The following is an 18,995-nucleotide window of genomic DNA, read 5'->3' as shown; positions in this document are numbered from 1 at the left end:
CTTAGACCTGTCCGGCTTGGGTGACCCTACCATGAGCCGAAGCTCAGGCCGGCATAGCCCTAAGAGTCATTTGAGCACGCAAGCCTCCTCACCCGGCAGATTGCTTTCGACAAGGTGGTGATACCTTCGAGAAGGTATTTTTTCCCACTACACGCCATATAGGCATTTTGGGGTGAGAGGAGGTACAGCTTCTCTCTTTCTTGACCTCGGCACTAGATGGGGGTGAGTGGTCAGCATCACGCCCCGGCCGGCTTTACCCCCGGGAAAGGACCCTGGTACCCATTGTAGAGGAGGCTGGGTGGGCCCCAGAGCCGGTCTGGACGCAGAGGCTAGAGGAAAATAGTGTATACTTTCTGAAAATTGATAATATCTGTAAAATGTCGAGTCCAGATTATAATGGTTTTCAGCCGAATGGGGGCCTGGAGCGTGCACTAATCACATGTACTGTGCCTTGGTAGGAAGTAAAGGAGGGAGGTGGAGGGGTGAGAAGGTGAGGAAACAATATACCGTGGTGCAAGATGTAGCATTGTTTTCCAGTGAATGGTTATAACACTATTCAAAGTACACCTAAGAACTGGCTGCCGATGCTTCTACCACGGGGTTTCTTTACACTCTGAGGTCTAGCTACTCACCAGCAGACCTCCTTTACGAAGATTAATCACTCACAAAGAGCAGACCTTGGCTCAGCTGCCAATTCCGCTGAAAAACATAATAGTAACTCTGTAGTTGTATGCTATTTTGTTAGGAGCCGCATTATTAAGACTGAGAAGCATCATTAATTCTGTCACTGTTTTCACATCCATTTGTTGACAATGTAGCATAACCCAAATGTAAGAATTGGCTTCTCTTTCACAAATGTGTTCTGATTTAGACAGGAAAGATGCCATTGAAATTTTCCTTGGATGTGGCATATTATGTCAGCACATTATTAGAGAAGGATCCCATAAAACGTATAGGTAAAGGGGAGGTTTGTGTTCTGGAAGTCAAGAGGCATATTCTTCTAGTTATAATATTACAAGGTTGCTAAGTATTTTAGTTCTAAACTGAATCTTTTCCCTGTTATGTACTAAAAAAATCAAGCATAGTGAGAGTACACATTTGGAGACTTTTGACATCGTTTCTGGCTTATTAAAATGTTTCTGGCATAATTGGATGTCTTCAAAGTTTCCTCACAGGAGATTCTGTATTGTTAAGTAACTTAAAGCACGGACCATCCAAAAGACTTCAGTTCAAAATGCTTCCATTTTCTCCACAATTGAAGAGTCTTAAACAGAGGTGATCTCGCTTCACTGTGCCAGAATTTACAATAAGCATTCTTGTCCATACCATTTATGTTTATGCTTCGTCCTACAGGGCATCAGATGGAGAAAGATGTCATAAAAAGCTGCCAGCCACCTGTTGGTGATGAGGTCATCATTGACACCAGACAGGACCACTTGAGTACGGAGCTTTTCAGACATTCAGAAGTCACTCAGTTGCAGGAGTGTGAAAACTTTCAAGGTCAGAACAATCACTATCTTATGTTTAAGTTAGTTCTGCATAAGAACAGGGTTAATTTCTGGTTGTTCTGCTGTCGTTAGAACAGGAGTTGGAGGCCCAGGGCTTTATGGCCTTGAAAATGATATATTAATTTAGAATGCTGTGGTTGTTCTTACATCTGTCTACTGTTATGTTGTGACTAAGTCAGCCTACTTTTAGTCTGGGATTTTCTTAAAATAACCTGATCTGAGATAATGAAAATGTTAATTTGTTATGACAGTCATAAGAATATATTTCCATTACCAAATGAAGTTTCTGGAAGTGAGCATAATCTATGCTCCAAAAATGTTGCTCATTTATTGTGGCAGTGTTACAAACATACAGAGTACAATTTCGAGCACTCTGTTTCTTTTTACAGCTGAAAGGGTTGGGGCAAATATAAGAATGAGTTCTTTGCATCAAAGCAATGACAACAGTTTACATAATGCAGGTCTGAAATTTGTCTTTCTGAGTTACAGCACCCCTTTTCCAAAATTACTGCTTGGTATGGAAATTTCATAGGAGGTTCTGCAATGACCTGTATGTTTGTGCAGGCAGTAGAATAAGCCATAAATGCCAAAATTTTTAATTGTTTTAAAGAGGAGGAAAACAATTTCTAGATTATTCACATGTATAATATGCTCCATAGGAGACTAAAAAGTTAAGACTTAGGATTCCTATACCTGGCCCCTGCTCTAGCGTGGTTCTTATAGGCAGTGATATGAATGCCTTTAACTTGCATGTTCTGATATTTTGTTTATTTTGTCATTAGAGCTTTACATATAACCATAGGAACTGAATGGACTTAAGTAAACATTAGTTGATTAGGATGTTAATCTTTCATATTATTGCTTTATAGATTGTAGGAATGTTGATTTTTCGTCTTGTCTTGCAGACTCTTCCACATGCAGAAGTTGATGCCAGTCCTGTTTGGTCCTCTACTCTTTGGCATGACACCTGATCAACCTGAAATGAAGAATGTGGTAAACACATTTACCAGTACAGCAGAGAGTCCTCAGCTAAGATGTACAGTGAATGTGACACTGGGTCGGGACATGTAACTACAGGAACTCAGATGCATGTCGTGCCTTTTGTTGGTTGGTGGAGAATCACAGGGCCAGAAAAACATTCAGCCAAAATATTTAGGTATGGCTACTGAGTTGCCGATATCTACAGAATTATGCGACTGATGAACAGAAAGGCTTCATTTTGGGTGTCACTAGGAAAGCTGTTAGCCTTATTGACAGGGGCAGATCATAATGGATGAACCACAATCAGCAGAGGTCCTGGCTACTTTCATCATCTGGGAAATTCGGCCTTATCACCCTCATGTTGGAGGCTGCAAGGACCTGTGAAACATTGACAAGTTCTACCAGACTACATGCCATAAGAACTTATCAGTTCATGGCTAGTTCATTAGCTGCCACATTTGGTTTCCAGGGCGTTCATTTCTGTAAATGTTGAAAGTTTTGTCACTCTTCCACTGCTCCTATGAAGAAACGTAACTTATAAATTTCATCACTTGACCTGTTGGTCTCTCACTGGCTTGCAGCAGTTATTCCTGATAGTTTTTTTTTTTTTTTTTTTGGGGGGGGGGGTGAAAAGTCTGAAACAGTTTACAAAAAAAAAAGTCCTCTGTTACACTTCCAACAGTACAAAGTTGTAAGTGTGAAAAAGTATGTTTGTAAAGGAATTTTCGAAAGGTGAAATCATACTAGTGCAGTCTCTGTCATCTCGTCAAGTGAGACAGATACCACTAATAGAAGAACTGTTGGGCTCCAAGCATTGAGGCTATTTCGTTCTGTATTTACCAAATGAAAATATGTCTCACATAGACTTTGTAGTGCTCATTGAGTAAACAGTATTAGTTCATTCAGGTTAGGTTATGGTTTGGTTTATGTCATATTATATTATGTTTCTCCAGTACTGAAAACTTTTGTTGCTAGAGGAGAAACTTTCTCATTGTTTTGAAGCTAGTCAGTGTATACATTTCAGGCTTAACTGCAGTATTTTCTTCCTTTGTACCTATAAACCATTTTTAAAAATATTTCTAGTATGAATGTGTACATGATTGACGGTCGCATTGTTGGCAGGCATGTGGTGTAGAAGAGACCCACATGGAAATATGGGTGTAGATGGGAGGATAATATTAAAATGGTTCATTCATGAGGACAAAGGGTGTTAGCATTGAATTAACAACAGAAGTACATCAATTCTTGGCTAGTTCATTTTGACATTATTCATTTATCTCAAACACTAGCAGTCTGTACTGGGAGTTTCACACCATGCAACATCGACATTGCAGGCTCAGTCAGCTGTGGGATCACTGCTTCTTTACTTCAGAGTATCTAGTTTTTCTTTTTAAAAAAAAGTATGCAATATTCCATGTATAAGCCACGCCCCAATTTTGGATGGTTAATTTTTATCAAAAACGTTCTGCTTGTACACACACAAACACAGTATTTACTTGCACTCATTCATTGTGAAATGTCTGTTCCAGGGACATTCCAGTGGTTACGAAGTATATAGCTGACCCCACAATGCACTCAATGCCTGCAGTGACACCATCGCCAAACCAGAAGTGATTGGCTTGTCAGAGTATGGACAGCAAGATTGTTATATTCTCAGTTTGCACTCTTGACTTCTCACCTGATATGAGGTATGTCTCATTCACTACAAGTGAGAACTGCATCTGATGCTGCGGTGTCATGGGCTCCTGCCTAAAAGTTTTGCCATGAAAATAAGTACATAGCAGTAACGAGGATAAAAGGTCAGAGGACTAATATTCAGGAGCTGACTTAAGTGAAATTCTTATTTTATGTTTCTCTAGGGGTGGAGCAATGAATTTAATGTTAAATGGCAATAATTTAACACTGTATAATAGGGCTGGATGTCCAGAAATTGAACTGAAAATTGTGGAAAGTGTTCACACTTCTGTATTTGAAGCTTGTTTAAAATATATTACTTGTTTATCCATGTTAGAGTTTGGTTGTTGTGTGCTAAATCTGCTTAATTTCATTCTGCTGAAGAAACAACTTTGTCTCCTTCATACGTAAATGATTATTTTAAATAGATAGTTATTTGCTTATTCATTTATAGTTTTTGTACAATTTTATAGGCTTGATTTATACAAGAGAATTTAAATAAATTTTCAAGTTATTTATAAGATGATGAAACTTGATTTTAATAATAAATTTAGTCACAGTGTGGATAGATTTCAGTGCTTGTTGAAATCAAATTATTTTCTAATCTTTTCCATATCGTCATTAATCCTATTTCTTCTCAGCTACTTGGTGTCAGGAGACGCTGATGGCAAGTGCTACGTATGGGACTGGAATACAACAAAATTGTACAAGAAGTTTCAAAATTGAGGGGATGGAAACTGATGATGTATAAACGATTGCATTTTCAGTACGCTGTCTCTTTGAAAAATATGGATTTGAATGGCTCTGTCACAAAATATTTTGTCCAACATGCACTGAAATAACTGGTACCACTGACGGAGAAAGTCCATGTCTAGTGGTAGGATTCATCCATAGTATTGTACCAGTGAATACTGCACTACTGCTAGGCGCGCTGGTCGCGAACCTTTTCAGTTATGCCAATTTTACAATGTACACAGAGTATTCAGAAAACACGCAGCAGTTTTGATGTACTATATATTAAATAAATTTTGTAGGGTACAGATGCACATGAAGCATACACAAAAAGTCTGGATCCATAAGTTTAAATGTAACGGCAGTACGAAGGCGGATAGCTGATATTTCAGAAGACACAGAAACTCAGTAAACGTACATCGTGTCAACTGCGCGTTCTCTCTTTGCACACGGTGAAAGATTTTGATTTTGAAGAACTTTCAATGTAAGGGTAGACATGACAAAAGACGAAAGGATGGAATTTCTTGTATGTATATTACTATGTATTCTTCAGAAGCAACATTTTTAACTTTTGTGGGCATAGTAACTGATGACGCTACTCTATGGCTGTCTGTCAGTGAGAATTGAAGATCTCTTGGCTGCGAGTGTGAAGATGGCTGTCTCATGGGTTTTTACTGGTAGACGTTCGTCGAAAACTTCTAACAGAAGTTAGCCATCTTCATGGTGACATTTCTTCAGTGGTGTATGCAAGAGTCCAGCATGAATTAATGCAGTAGCATTGCAAAGATATGGTATTTAAAAAGTGATAGTGGAACCACGGTTCCGGAGAATTTGACGTAAATACGTCTTTACGGAAAGGAAGTTTATATATTGGCTTTATTCTAAATATTTCCTTTATACATGCTTTACAATTGAGATAATTTTGATTAATACATTGCTTATTTAACTTGAATTATTTACGCTTAAGATGGGTCTGTGGTAGCTGAATGTAATGTAAGGTAAGGTACGGTAATGTAATGAAATGTTTTACAGGTAACAACAATGCCGAGTAAACAGATGACGTTTCCTTGGTAACAAAAATGCAGAATAAATAGATGTTCCTTAGGTAATCATTATTGTCGATTTGTTGATAAACAGGTGAAGTTTCCTAGGTAACCATTGTTGTTTATTTGTTGATATACAGATGACGTTTCCTAGGTAACATAACAATGAAGTTAAACTCTTTCGTTTCCCTTTTTCGTAACACATTTTTGCCGAATGACCCTTCCTCATAGACGTATTTACGTCAAATTATGACTGCTGTAGTCAGTGTACCTGATTCTTTTAATGCCACGTGACCTAAACCAAAGACATTTAAAGGTGTTCCTTGACTAAATTCAAAGGCGAAGTTGTGCGGGCTTTGTTTCATCATTATTAGAAGTTTTCCTTATCAAAATAGGACAACCAGTCAGTGGCATTGAACGTTCAAATTCGTGACGCAAATTTCCAGGCAGTTGAATCAGCTAAATACCAAACCTCATGGGAAATTCCAATTTGTAAGTAAAATGAACAACAATGCCTTGCCCTTCTGGGGGTAATTACAGTTATTTCATTCACAGCTGATTCATAATTCTTGTCACTTTCCAAGCTGCTAGAAAATATTTTATCAATAAACACAAGACGAGTCGTGGTTGGTGTGGTGGATGAACGCACTCAACAATTCCAGCAGCCATATGAAATTGTCTTCGTGCGTACACTTCCGTTTCAGCAGAGCATTGTTCTCAACATTTCTGAATATCTGATAGTCATTCAGGAGCATCAAAACAAGATGCTGAACCCATTCTGCAGTTTATACGAATTGATCTTGGCCCATATCTAAAAATGCGACTGTGGCTTCTTCCTAAAGACAAATATCCGAATCTGTGGCAGGGGGCAGCCGATTGAAAAAGATATATTTGGAAGCACGTTTTTGAACTGGCAGTCTCTCATAAAGCTGAATAAATGTACACGAGGAAACAGCTGACAGAGAAGAAGCGTCAAACCGGAAGTGCAACACTTGGGTTTTCATTACAAATAAACACCCCATTTTTATAAAAATAACAATTTTATTAAACATGTTTTAACATACATTAAAAATATTTAAAAGTAGCTTATTTTCCTTGAAAAGTAGATCTTGTACGACGTTGCATATTCTTCTTCAGCCGGCGGGGCTGGCCTTCCCTGTTAAAAGAAAACAATAATTAAAGAATATGACGAAAGTTAAGTCCTTGTCAGATTTACAAAGTAAATGTTTTATTTAATGCATAATTTACTCAGACATTAAGACGCTACCCTTGGCGGTCCGTGGCCTAGTGGTTATTGTCCTTGCCACTGGACCTGGACCCACAGTTTGCGGGTTCAAACCTGGTCGAGGGTGATAAAAATCCATACTACAACATCCCCATGTCTTAGATTTACAAAAGGTAAACCTGCAAGCATGAGAGAATTAATGCTGTTCAGCAAAACTCAGCGGCTGTGTTTCTCACTCACGTGTATCCTGATCCCTATTACATGGCTCTAGCAGACAAAAATCAGGATTGACTAGAAATTGTGCGGAGGCAGTTGGCTGGTCACTCACTACTCACAAATGCACCCTACAAGACTAACGGGGACAAGTTGCCCGAGAATCTGTCCTGGAACGGGTCAATAGGCCCAATCCTTGTAATAGATGATTATTATTATTAAAACATCTGTAGAAACTGCTTGTATTAAAGGTTTTAAAACAGAGTCTACACCCTTTATTTGGTAAGGTGTTTGACAAAGGAACGCAACGCAAAGCGAGCATTAAAACCGTATGTCATGCATATTTAGAATTATCAGGAATAGCGAGTTGTTTGAGTGTGAAAAGCTGAAAGAAGGTTTGTTGGCTCTGTCTGCTCAGAACGTCCTGCACGCCTCCGATCTTATTTTCTGTCTAATGCCTTCTGTTGAGGTTTCACAAATTATATCCCCGATATTTAATGCTTAAGACATTTGTAAAAAAAATATTTCAGGTAGTATTTACAATTAAAAGTATTCTGACTGACATACCATTCATTGACTTTATATTGGGTTCACAGCCAAACGTCTGGCACCAAGGTTACCTTGACGTTTTGGGTCACAAGACTCGCATAAAACTAAGAATTTTGAAATTACAGAAGACCCAGTCACACAAGGAAATGTTAATATGCGACGCACATAAGATTTTGAATGTGTTGATGGAAATTTTTTGTGGGTGGGGAGCTTTGGTTCAACCCTACCCCTGCTAGAAAGCTAGGTGTCTTTGAAGTTTTCTAAATGTGCTGTTGACTGCTCTCATACTCCACTCTAACAAAATGTTGACCAACCAGTGGAAGGTGATTGTTGTAGCTTAAACTGGTTTTGAACACATTGGCTAATCATAACCTGTGAAATCGAAAATAGTATGTTTCATCTCCACAAATTGAAACCTTTTCCTAGAGTGGGTTACACGCACGAGGGGACTGGTGTTAATTGGCGAACTTCCATGTCACTCTGCAGCATGGATCACTAAAGACAGAAAGACATGACCAACACTTAATCGGCTCACTGCCATTATATAATATACTGTGATCAAATACCCTGATAACAGAGCAATTTTATATCCTTATTGCATGACATGAACTTTCTAATATTGATAGAAGCATTTCAGGGTCTTCATTTATTAAATCTTTGTTCAGGAGAATGAGTCACATTGTTTATTTACCAATAACATGTTGAATATTAGCGAACAATCATAAGGGAACACACAGTGCTTCTTTTCCAAGTGACAAAAGTCTGATCGGCTTATACGACAATGTCGTCATATATACCCACAAATTGTGAAGGATGTGGAAGCAAACTCAGTATCATAACAAAGTGTAAAATGGGGAAAATATGCATAACATATTTATTACTACAAACAAGCTGGTTTTGAGACCAGTAAAAGATGTGCATGTAATATCAAACTGATTTATGAAAATTACAGTGAGGAAAAGAATTGGACCGAACAAGTTTAGGGTTGTACCCACTAGCAGATATTACTTTCTGTAATACATAAGGCTTTAGGCGACGTTTTTTGAGATCCATTTTGAAATGTTTTTTTAAATTCTTATTATAGATTTCTTTAAATTTTTGTTTTCAAATCAGCTACAATAGAAAATAAGTATATGAAAAATTTGTAAGCCATATTACAAGCACAGGAAAAAGTGTTTAATTCAAATTCATACTTAACGAGAACCATTTCTTAAGGTAAAGAAAGTGAATATGGCCAACTGCTGTACGAAATCCTTGCATATGCTTTTAATAAATCTTTAAAAAAGATGCAACAAATCACCAATTTAAAAAGGACTACGTTATACCGGGTCTCATTAAAACGAAAATGCAGTGGAGGGCAAAATTTTACTTACCATAATAGCATACTGCAAACTCCTGGCGATTTTACTTCCATAGTCCCGTGACGGCATAATAATATGGAAAATTGGAACTGTGGATCTTAAACAATATGAAGACACAACTAACAACTGATTTCTAGCTCAGATTAAAATGTAATGACATGACGTTAACGTACCAAACTTTCGTTCTCAATTGTTTAAGTTTCCAGCGTCAGTGTGCCACATCTTAGAAAATAAAATCACGAACGTCCGAAGATGATAGAATGGTTAACACACCTGCTTATAGTCTTTCACATATTTAGACCTGTTTCAACAGTGTTATGAGGTATCTACACCAAACATTTATATGAATTTATATGAATCGTTGTGGGTTTTTTTCAGTATACCGGACGATGGCTAAATTTGTAATTCAGTAATATTTGCGCAGGGTGAGAAAGTTGAGCAGTTGGTAGCTCCGAATTCTCCCAGCTTCAGTTCAGCTGCCCACGTCCTGACATGTGATTGGTCATATGTCGCCAATCATGGAAATTTTGTTTCAACCTTTACGTCAGTACATCTCATCGAATAAAAGTGACTGTTATTCTCAGTGAAAGTCTTGTGCATTTAAGTGCGTAGTATTTTGTTATTCGATAAATACATTTGAAAAAATTATGTGATTAGTCTATGCATCTTCAAATCAGCACCATTCTTTGGAGTACAGTTGTACATTACGGAATTATCAGTAATTATAAATAAATTCTGTGGTTTCTTCTTTTACTTTAGAACTGTGCTTGTACCAACGACAGCGTACAGTGCGACTTTAGTGAAAGTTAAAGTGCAACCAGTAGATAGTCATTATTCATGAGAATGAAGAAGACTTGTTCCAGATAAGAATTCAAACTTGACATTTATAATTCCTGAGACAGACATTTAGTAATATGTGTGTGATAGTTCTGAAATAAATGAATGAGTGATGGTGCATAAAGAAAGAAATAATTGGAGAAATAGATAAACCAGAGTATTGCCCAAAAGCAAGGATGAAGATCTGCCAGGTACCCAACAGTACTGGCATGATCCGAAATGGCAGGTGATGTGCCAAAATTTATATTCGAGCAGGCTGACTCACGTACATAGGATGCATTCACACAAGGCACACTCGATTCACATGCTACATGCAGTTCCTCGATACTTCTTTGGTTTTCATGCCTTAAGCTTGAATTATCCACCGCTTCGTTGGATGCTGGAGGGTTGTAACCTGGAGTCATTTGCTGGTGGGAACAATGGCAATTGACTGACCCACTACCTTGCTCAGCTGATCTGCCTCTCCCCTCTCTAACTTCGGATAGCTGTGTTTGGAGTTCGTTTACCTGGACATTTAAATTTGCTACTTTATTCTCAGTGGCTCTCTCTAGTCCTTCTAACCTACTGTTAAGCCTGTTCATTTTTTCACCTGTATTTTCCTTCAATGAATGTCTTTCTTCAGTAACCTCTTGTCTAAACTGGTTCACCTCCTGTGGAACATTCTCTACGCTCCCGTTTAAATCGTGTTGCACTGTGACAATATCCTCTGATAACTTCTTAGTCTTATTCGCCACTGTTTTCTCCAATTTGCCACTTCTGTTGTTTAGATCTTTGCTATCCTTCTGCATTTTACCTTCAAATTTATCAGATAATTTCTGCGTGGCGTTCCTAAAATCATGCTTAACTTCCCGAATAGTGGGTGTCAGTTGTTCTGCTAACTTAACGTTTTCTTGTTTGTTTGCCTGTAGCAACTGTAATATTGTCAGCAATGGGTCCTGCGACGATTTCCTTACATTACTTGATGTACTCGGAGCTAAGACTTCTAGACCTGTCTCATTTAACGTGGGCTGATGCCCGTCTAGCTGCTCACAGTCGCTTTCTTCCTCCCATTCTATACCTATTGCTTCGTTCTTTCCGGTCTGGGATGTCTGGTCGCTACTATATGAGGGTAGCTCGACCCCTCGACCTTCAGAAAACTGGGTCAGATCGAATCAGTTTAGCTGTATAAGGGGTCATGGTCTTGTGTATCTACCGTCTTACCTCATACTGATCTTTTTGTTGGTTTCCTCCGGATACTGGAGAACCATCTTCTTACGCCATTCGTTTGAGAAAACCATGAATGTGTTTGGCGGTCTAGGGACTCTCTGATTCCGCACAACAGCAAGATGACACTTTGGTGTTTGTTTGCCATGTTTTCCTTTCCTTTCCTCTCCTCTTCTGTTGACAATGTTTCTTTCGCTGCACTGGTATTTTCTGCTGGTGGTAAGCCTGGTGCATGTTGAAATCTTGCTGTTGCCAACTATTGCCAATAATGTGGTCTATATTTCCTGGATGAATATTGGAATTCATACATAACACAGCTTTTAAACTATAAGAATCACTACAGGTTTGCGACGATTTGTAACGGTCTCCTCTTAGCAGCGTGTTGCCAAGGTGGGATCGAGTACGATGAAGAAATCTCGTTGGATAGGACGATCCATGAGACTCTTATCACGTGATTATTGGTTTTAATTAAGGGTCGCCTCAGCTGTGTCACTTTAGGTATTTATTTGCAGGTGATTGTTGTGTATTCACTCCTCCATACGATACTGATAGATAGTGCACTATTGTGTGTGAACATAGTTAATTTAATAGACATATGCGTCCGCGATAGCCAATTCTGAATTGACGTGACTACTTGACGACGAAACTGACTACTACATAAGTTTTCAACTAAGAATTTGCAACGTGTAAACTTGAGTACGAATTTGCAACAACTGACTCTAAAAGAAGTTTGTCTCTCAAAATGTATTAATTTTTCCCACTCATTCCGAAACCTGAATGTTGTACCATCATTGGTTTTCTTCCCGCTTTGTTTCGTGGTTGGTGGAATAATTTAAATTTAAGTGAGAATAACGTTTCTCTAATTGGCCGGTTCGGTACCCGAGGTCAACTGTGACAGTTTACATCGCCTCACTTATGACTACTTTTGCATAAATTCGATTAATAGTGGTCCGACCTCCTGAAGATGAAATACTGCAATGGTCTGTCCAAGTATTAAGTAACAAGAAGTTTGTCCTGCCTCGGCATCTGCTGACTCAGGAACCAAAATTTATAGAGAAGCACTTTCTACTGGTATGAAATCAAAGGTTTACGCTGCTGATTCTAATGATTTCGCCACAGTTACAAAAAGAAGCTTGCTTCTGGAACTCCCTTTGATCAATACTGTGAACCAACGGCGCCAGCCTCTGATTGGTGTGAGAACTTCTTCTTCTCTCCCTGTTGGTTCTCGCTTCATTCCTGACGTTTCGGCTGTTGGTATTGAGAAATCTTTAAAGGATCAGTTAAGTCTTAAAAGATTGGTTTGTACCAGACTGAAAACTAAATTTAATGCATGTGCATCCTTTCATGTATCTGTTAATGAAGATGAATTTCCTCTCATTAACTATACTGAAGTATGGCCTAATGTATGACTTATTGCTACGTTTTAGGCAGACTTACTGCAGAACAAGTGTTCTCCTCCAGTACACCTATCTCTTCAGAGATAACAGTACCTCCAACTGCTTCAACGTCCAACAGCAATATTTTGGCGAGTGACGTCAGTATTTGTGAGTCGCATGGTGCAAGCGCTAATAGATCTTGACTTTTAGACAATCCGCATCGTTTGCCATGTCCTTTGACAGGTGCACCGATACTTTTGGAATTTTTTTATCAAAATGCCAGGGGTTTGCGTACTAAAAGTACCAGTCTTTTCGGCAATGTTTGTCTCCAAAATTATATGACTTACTGAGACATGGCTTAACAATTCTTATTGTAATCGCAATCTGTTTCTCGATAATTATTTTGTTTTCCGTTCACACAGAGCTTACGCGGATTCAAATTTAACTGGTGGTGGTGGTGTTTTAATTGCAGTTCGCCGTTATTTTTCTGGTTGTAAACGTAGGTACGAACTTGAACTTACGTATCAATGTGTTTAGATAGAAATTTCTATTCCCGATGGTTTTAATTTACTTGTTGGTAAACATTATTTTCCGCCCAATATGGATATCAAAATTATTGAAAATTACTGTAGTTCTTTGGAAGCTAAGCTTAACACTCAAAATTTCCGCGTAGTCTATTTGGGGACTTTAATGGGTTTGACTGGGTTCGTGGGTGTCCCCATGGTAACTCACATTATTATACCAAATTTAGAGGTGAGGTAATTTATAATGCTGCATGTTATTTTGGACTTTCTCAGTACAACCTTACCGTATTATTATTATTATTATTATTAAGTGTTCTGTCTTACGACAGGTCCATTGCTCTGCCCAAAAAGAGCTCTCCGGTTGTCCTTATTCTCGGCTTTTATCTTTAATTCCTGGAACGTCATCTTCTTTCCTTGTTTAAGGTCGTCGGTTAGCTGTATCAATCTTCTTCCTAGTCCTCTCTTTCCTTCAACCTGGCCTTCGGTGATATCACTCAGTAATCCATTCCTTCTCATAATATGTCCCAGTCAGTTAGCTTTCCTTCGTGTAATCGCCTGCAGAATGCTTCTTTGCTCGTTGACTCTCCTCAATACTTCTTCGTTGGTCACTCGATCCGTCCACCTGATCTTCTCTATTCTTCTCCAACACCACATTTCAAAACTCTCCAGGTATTTCTGTTCCTTCTTCCTGAGTGTCCAAGTCTCTGCTCCATACAGCGCGACACTCCATACGTAACACTTCACTAGTTTCTTCTTCATCTCCAAGCCCAACTTGCTAGTGAGAAATATCCTCTTCTTGACGAAAGCTGCCTTGGCCATGGCTATCCTTGCTTTTACTTCCTTGGTGCATAGGGCGTCCATCGTGACTATGCTTCCCAAGTACTTGAAATGCTCCACATTCTCCATCTGTTGGTTTCCAATTACAACGTTCAATGGTTCTGCTCTCGGTGCTATCCTCATTACCTTTGATTTTTCAATGTTGATTTCCATTCCATACTCTCTACCTGTTTCCACTAACTTGTCCATCATGTTCTGTAATTTCTCCTCTTCCTTCGCCAATACTACTAAGTCGTCTGCATACTTTACAGTCTTTATCACTCTTCCTCAAATTTTGAAGTCTCCTGTTCCCTCCAGAGCTTCCTTGGCAAAGCCATTCCCCGTACAGGTTAAAACTAATTGGTGATAAGCAGCATCCCTGTCTTACACCTCTACCTATCTCAACGCTGTTGGTGTCTCCTGAGTCCAGTCTCACTTTGACTTTTTGCTGCATGTACAATCAATTCCAATTCTCTGTAGGATCCTCATTAATTTCTTCCATTTTACTCGATCGAAAGCCTTCTTCCAGTCGATGAAGCAGGCACATACTTCTTCCTTGACATCGAGAACTCTCACTGAAATTATTCTCATAACCCCGATGGCATCTCTGGTTCCTCTTCCTCTCCTGAATCCAAATTGGTCGTTTCCCATCACTTCCTCTATCTTCTTTTCTAGTCTTTTAGTCAGTATTCTCGTCATTATCTTCGCCGCATGTGAGATTAGGTTGATGGTCCTGTAATCGCCGCACTTCTTGGAATTCTTTTTCTTCTGTAATGGAATCATTGTTACCTCCAGAAAGTCCTTGGGCTACTCACCGGAGGTGTATATCTTGTTAGCGAGTGTAGTAAGAACCTTCACTCCTTTCTCTCCAAGTTCTTTCAATAAGTCCGATGGGATTTCATCATCTCCCATAGCTTTTCTTCTTCTCATATCCTTTATGGCCCTCTCTACCTCGCTCTTCAGTATCTCTGGACCTTTGTCGACCTCCTCTACTTCTTCTTCTGGCTCCAATTCCATCTCCTTCTCATCCAGTCGATTGGCCTTGTCATAGAGCTCTTCAATATAATTTTCCCACACAGATTTAACTTCATTCTGGTCACTGACTATCTTTCCTGATGGGTCTTCTATTTCCTGTGTTCGAATTCCTTTGTTCTCTTTCCATCCTAGTTCTTTCGCCTTTGCATACATCAAATCGTATCTTCCAATTCTCTGGAGTGTCATTATCTCATCACATACTTTGTTGATGTAATCTTCTCTCGCCTTGTCTGTTTCTCTTCTCAGTTCGTTGTTCAGTCTTCGATATTTCTGTCTTCCCTCTTCACTGTTGATATTCTTCCATCTCCTCCTCTCATCCATCTTATCGAGCATAGCCTGTGTAATCCATGCCTTCCTTGGTATCCTCTTCATCCTACCAACCTTTTCTTCTAATGCCACTGTTAGGCACTTCTTGACATTTGTCCATTCCTCTTCAACGCTTTCGCTTTCACTTTCACTTAATTTTCCTTCCAATTCTGCTCTTACTTCGTCTCGCGCGCTCTTCAGGTTCTCCAGGTCCCATCTCTTCTTCCTCACCCCCCTACTCTTGATTTTCTTCATTCTGGTGCTGACGTTTGCAACTAACATATTATGATCTGAGTCGATGTCCGCTGATGGCACTGTTGTCACATTCTTTACGCTATTCCTAAATCGTTGCTTCACTAAGATATAGTCTATCTGGTATCTGTTCCTGCCTCCTGGGCTTTTCCACGTATACAATCTCCTGTGATGCTTCTTGAACCAGTCCATTTCTTCGGCAGAAGTCAACCATCATGTCCCCTCTCCTATTCCTTATTCCCAGTCCATGAGGGCCGACAATGTTGTTTTCTGCTCCTTTCCCCACGACACTGTTCCAGTCTCCCATTATTATGGTTTGCACTTTCTCTCTTCCTTCTGTCCTGATGATTTCTTCTATCTTCTCATATATTATTTCCACTTCTTCATCGTCATGATCCGATGTTGGCATGTACACCTGAATTATTAGAATATCCACTGGTTCTGCATTCAACTTGATATACATCAATCTGTCACTACACGCTTGCACTTTGATTACACTTTTCTTGATCCATTTCTGCATCACTATTGCAACATTTCTTTCAGCACTCTCACCTCCCGAGTAGTACATATGATAGTTTCCAGACTCGAAATCACCTTGATCCCTCCATCGAACTTCACTGACACCCACAATGTACACATTATTTTTATCCATTTTTAAAGAGAAAGGATGAAAGTTTGTGCCAGTACCGCTCCGACATTCGTGGCGGCTGGACGTCGCGAACTGCGCACGCGCAAAGTGAACCCACGATTTTCGACTTTCCGGATTCGACACGTGTCCATAAACGGGATCATATCTCAGAGACTAATTACCCGATCCGAGTGAACCAAGTGTTGTTTTGAAGAGGAGTGTATATGTTACAACTCAGCCTGGCCTCCAAATGTGTATCTCAAAAACTAAAAAAGATACGAGGCTGTGAATTTGAAAAAGTTTGAAAATTTCCCGATTTTCTTAAAATGTCGCGATATATGAGGGCAAAGTACAACCAGAATTACAAAAATCGGGCACGAATGCGTAGAGCACAAAATTCCAAAGAAAATGACACCGAAAACGCCGGGCCCGGACCCAAAACCAACGCGCAGTACTGCCGCAAATATAGGCAACGTAAGGGCGCTCGGACAACTCAGGCGGCATCTGACGAGCCTGGGTCAAGTATTGATGTGGACTTTGTTGCTGATGAGATGGAGAGTGCAATGGAGGTCGACCCAGACCCATCGGACCCACTTGGCATACCCAATATGGGGACGGGGGCCCAAAATTGGACTTGTACCGGGGCCGACAACTACTTTAAAAAACATTCTTAGACAACGACTTTGGCCATAAATGTGACATTTGTTTAATTTCAATATACTACACACGATTGACGTTTTTTACAGCGAAGATATGATTTTATCAGCTTGTTTCCAGAGACACATAATTTCTTTACAAACACAGCAGTAAAGGCGTTTCAGTGCAAATGAATGTGCTTGCTTACATGTCACTTTCATAATTGGTTTCACAGAATAATTCTTTTGAGTCACCTTCCTTGGAAGAAATCCACCAGGAGCGCCCAATCACAATAAGTGACAACATGAAAGCTACATGAGTTTCTCAGTAGTTTGTATCTGATATATTCATTGACTTTTTGCTGTATGTACAGGTGTAACATGCAGCAAAAAGTCAAAGTGAGACTGGACGCTGTTGGGCGTTGAGATAGGTAGAGGTGTAAGACAGGGATGCTGCTTATCACCAATTCTTTTTAACCTGTACGGGGAATGGCTTGCCAAGGAAGCTCTGGAGGGAACAGGAGACTTCAAAATTGGAGGAAGAGTGATAAAGACTGTAAAGCACTAGTATTGGCGAAGGAAGAGGAAGAATTACAGAACATGATGTACAAGTTAGTGGAAACAGGTAGAGAGTATGGAATGGAAATCAACATTGAAAAATCAAAGGTAATGAGGATAGCACCGAGAGCAGAACCATTGAACGTTGTAATTGGAAACCAACAGATGGAGAATGTGGAGCATTTCAAGTACTTGCTTTTTTATCAATTTTTCACATTAAATTCATTTTTGTTTGTTTAACTTCAAAATTGATTGGGATTTAATTTAATTGATTGTTATGTTCAACTGCCTTCAATGTTCCTTGGTTTCCCCACGAATATCTCGGGGTGTAGAATACACGAGCAACCGAGTCAGCGAGTTTTTAAGGTGAACCGAAACTCGGTTCAACAACTTTGTTAAATCGATGTGTCAAATTTTCGTCACAACAAAGTGAAGTAAGTTCCAATTTGGAACGCTTTTTCTACAATTACGTGTTTTTGCTCTCGATATTAATTTGTTCCAATTATTAATTTACTGATGAAAATCTAATCAACAACATGTGATTTCTTGTAAGAATATCGATAAGCGTACGCCATATTCCAAAAAAAATTATATAGGCCTATATATTTCAAATAAAACGCGTTGCATGTGGGCCGAAAATAAAATTCACTTCGCCTGCATCGGCTCAAAGTCAACGTCATTCATAATGCTCTACGGACCAGTACGATGATCAAGTAAACCAATCGAAAACACATATTTAAATAATTAGATTAGCGTATGCATGGAACAGGCATTTCATCCATATCACATGCAATGGTCACACAGATACGACTCGGTCGCAGCAGCCTCATTTCTGAAAAAATATACATCGAAAAATGTGAAAATTATAGGATTAATTAGTATTTAATGGGCGCATCCAATGCACCATGACTGTGTGACGTCAAGTGGAGTTTTCCAGACACGTTGATTGTGACGCACGCTACCCCTGATGACGCTTATTTGACGCACTTAACTTACCGTCATCAGACTGTGACACACACCCCAAGGTCACGTACATAACAATAAACACTACATGATGGCGAGTACCAAATTCTCGCATTTTATTTTTCATTCTGCTTCCCAGTGGGGAAAAAAAATTGATAGGCAGTATCGGACACTGCCGCAGTTATTTTCGTGAAAACGTTAATCGTGTATAGTATCAAAATATATAATATAATTCAGGTCTATACACAAACTTTATTTACAGATGTTAAAATTTAAAATTTGCGCTATTCATCGTTACAACGATGTTACAATACTGCGCCTTCATTTACAACATGTTTCGATGCGAAGCATCATCTTCAAACTTTAAACGTGTATAGTATATTGAAATTAAACAAAATTTTTGTTTTGAATCGTTTAATTCATTTTCAACTTACATTTATTGAATACAGGGTAGTGGTATGAGAAGTAGGATACATATGACTTTGAAATTATTTGAATACCTCTTGCAAATGTCAAATCGGGAAATTTTCAAACTTTTTCAAATTCACAGCCTCGTATCTTTTTGAGTTTTTGAGA

At 39.1% G+C, this 18,995-nt stretch overlaps 2 protein-coding genes and 2 long non-coding RNA genes across 5 annotated transcripts; 1 reads left to right on the top strand and 3 right to left on the bottom strand.

Annotated features, from left to right (window-relative positions):
* The first annotated feature begins 1,357 nt into the window (after positions 1 to 1,357).
* Positions 1,358 to 4,548, top strand: LOC147873879 (uncharacterized). 2 transcript variants are annotated; one of them, XR_015535018.1, is made up of 3 exons: positions 1,358 to 1,500; positions 2,414 to 2,664; positions 4,019 to 4,548. It is a non-coding gene; the product is annotated as an uncharacterized LOC147873879 (long non-coding RNA). The 2 variants fall into 2 exon arrangements; XR_015535019.1 differs by lacking the exon at positions 1,358 to 1,500 and having other exon boundaries at positions 2,294 to 2,664.
* Positions 4,549 to 6,959: 2,411 nt separating this feature from the next.
* Positions 6,960 to 10,063, bottom strand: LOC110840375 (uncharacterized). Its single transcript, XR_015535083.1, has 2 exons — positions 9,299 to 10,063; positions 6,960 to 7,094 (listed from the first exon to the last, which is right to left on the bottom strand). It is a non-coding gene; the product is annotated as an uncharacterized LOC110840375 (long non-coding RNA).
* A 3,538-nt stretch (positions 10,064 to 13,601) lies between these two features.
* Positions 13,602 to 17,637, bottom strand: LOC147873878 (uncharacterized). The gene is made up of 2 exons (XM_087348559.1): positions 17,508 to 17,637; positions 13,602 to 14,230 (listed from the first exon to the last, which is right to left on the bottom strand). Exon 2 carries the CDS (start codon positions 14,214 to 14,216, stop codon positions 13,755 to 13,757), a length of 462 nt encoding a protein of 153 aa, XP_087204685.1. The 5' UTR covers positions 14,217 to 14,230; positions 17,508 to 17,637; the 3' UTR covers positions 13,602 to 13,754.
* Positions 15,724 to 16,287, bottom strand: LOC110840374 (protein CFDP2-like). Its single transcript, XM_022085350.2, has one exon. It carries the CDS (start codon positions 16,285 to 16,287, stop codon positions 15,724 to 15,726), a length of 564 nt encoding a protein of 187 aa, XP_021941042.2.
* Positions 17,638 to 18,995: the final 1,358 nt, after the last annotated feature.

Source organism: Zootermopsis nevadensis, unplaced genomic scaffold (genome assembly GCF_977971745.1).
Source record: "Zootermopsis nevadensis isolate Lab colony 2312 unplaced genomic scaffold, Znev_1.0 Znev_ptg000013l, whole genome shotgun sequence".
Classification (NCBI taxonomy): domain Eukaryota; kingdom Metazoa; phylum Arthropoda; class Insecta; order Blattodea; family Termopsidae; genus Zootermopsis; species Zootermopsis nevadensis.
This window is presented reverse-complemented; position numbering and strand designations above follow the sequence as displayed.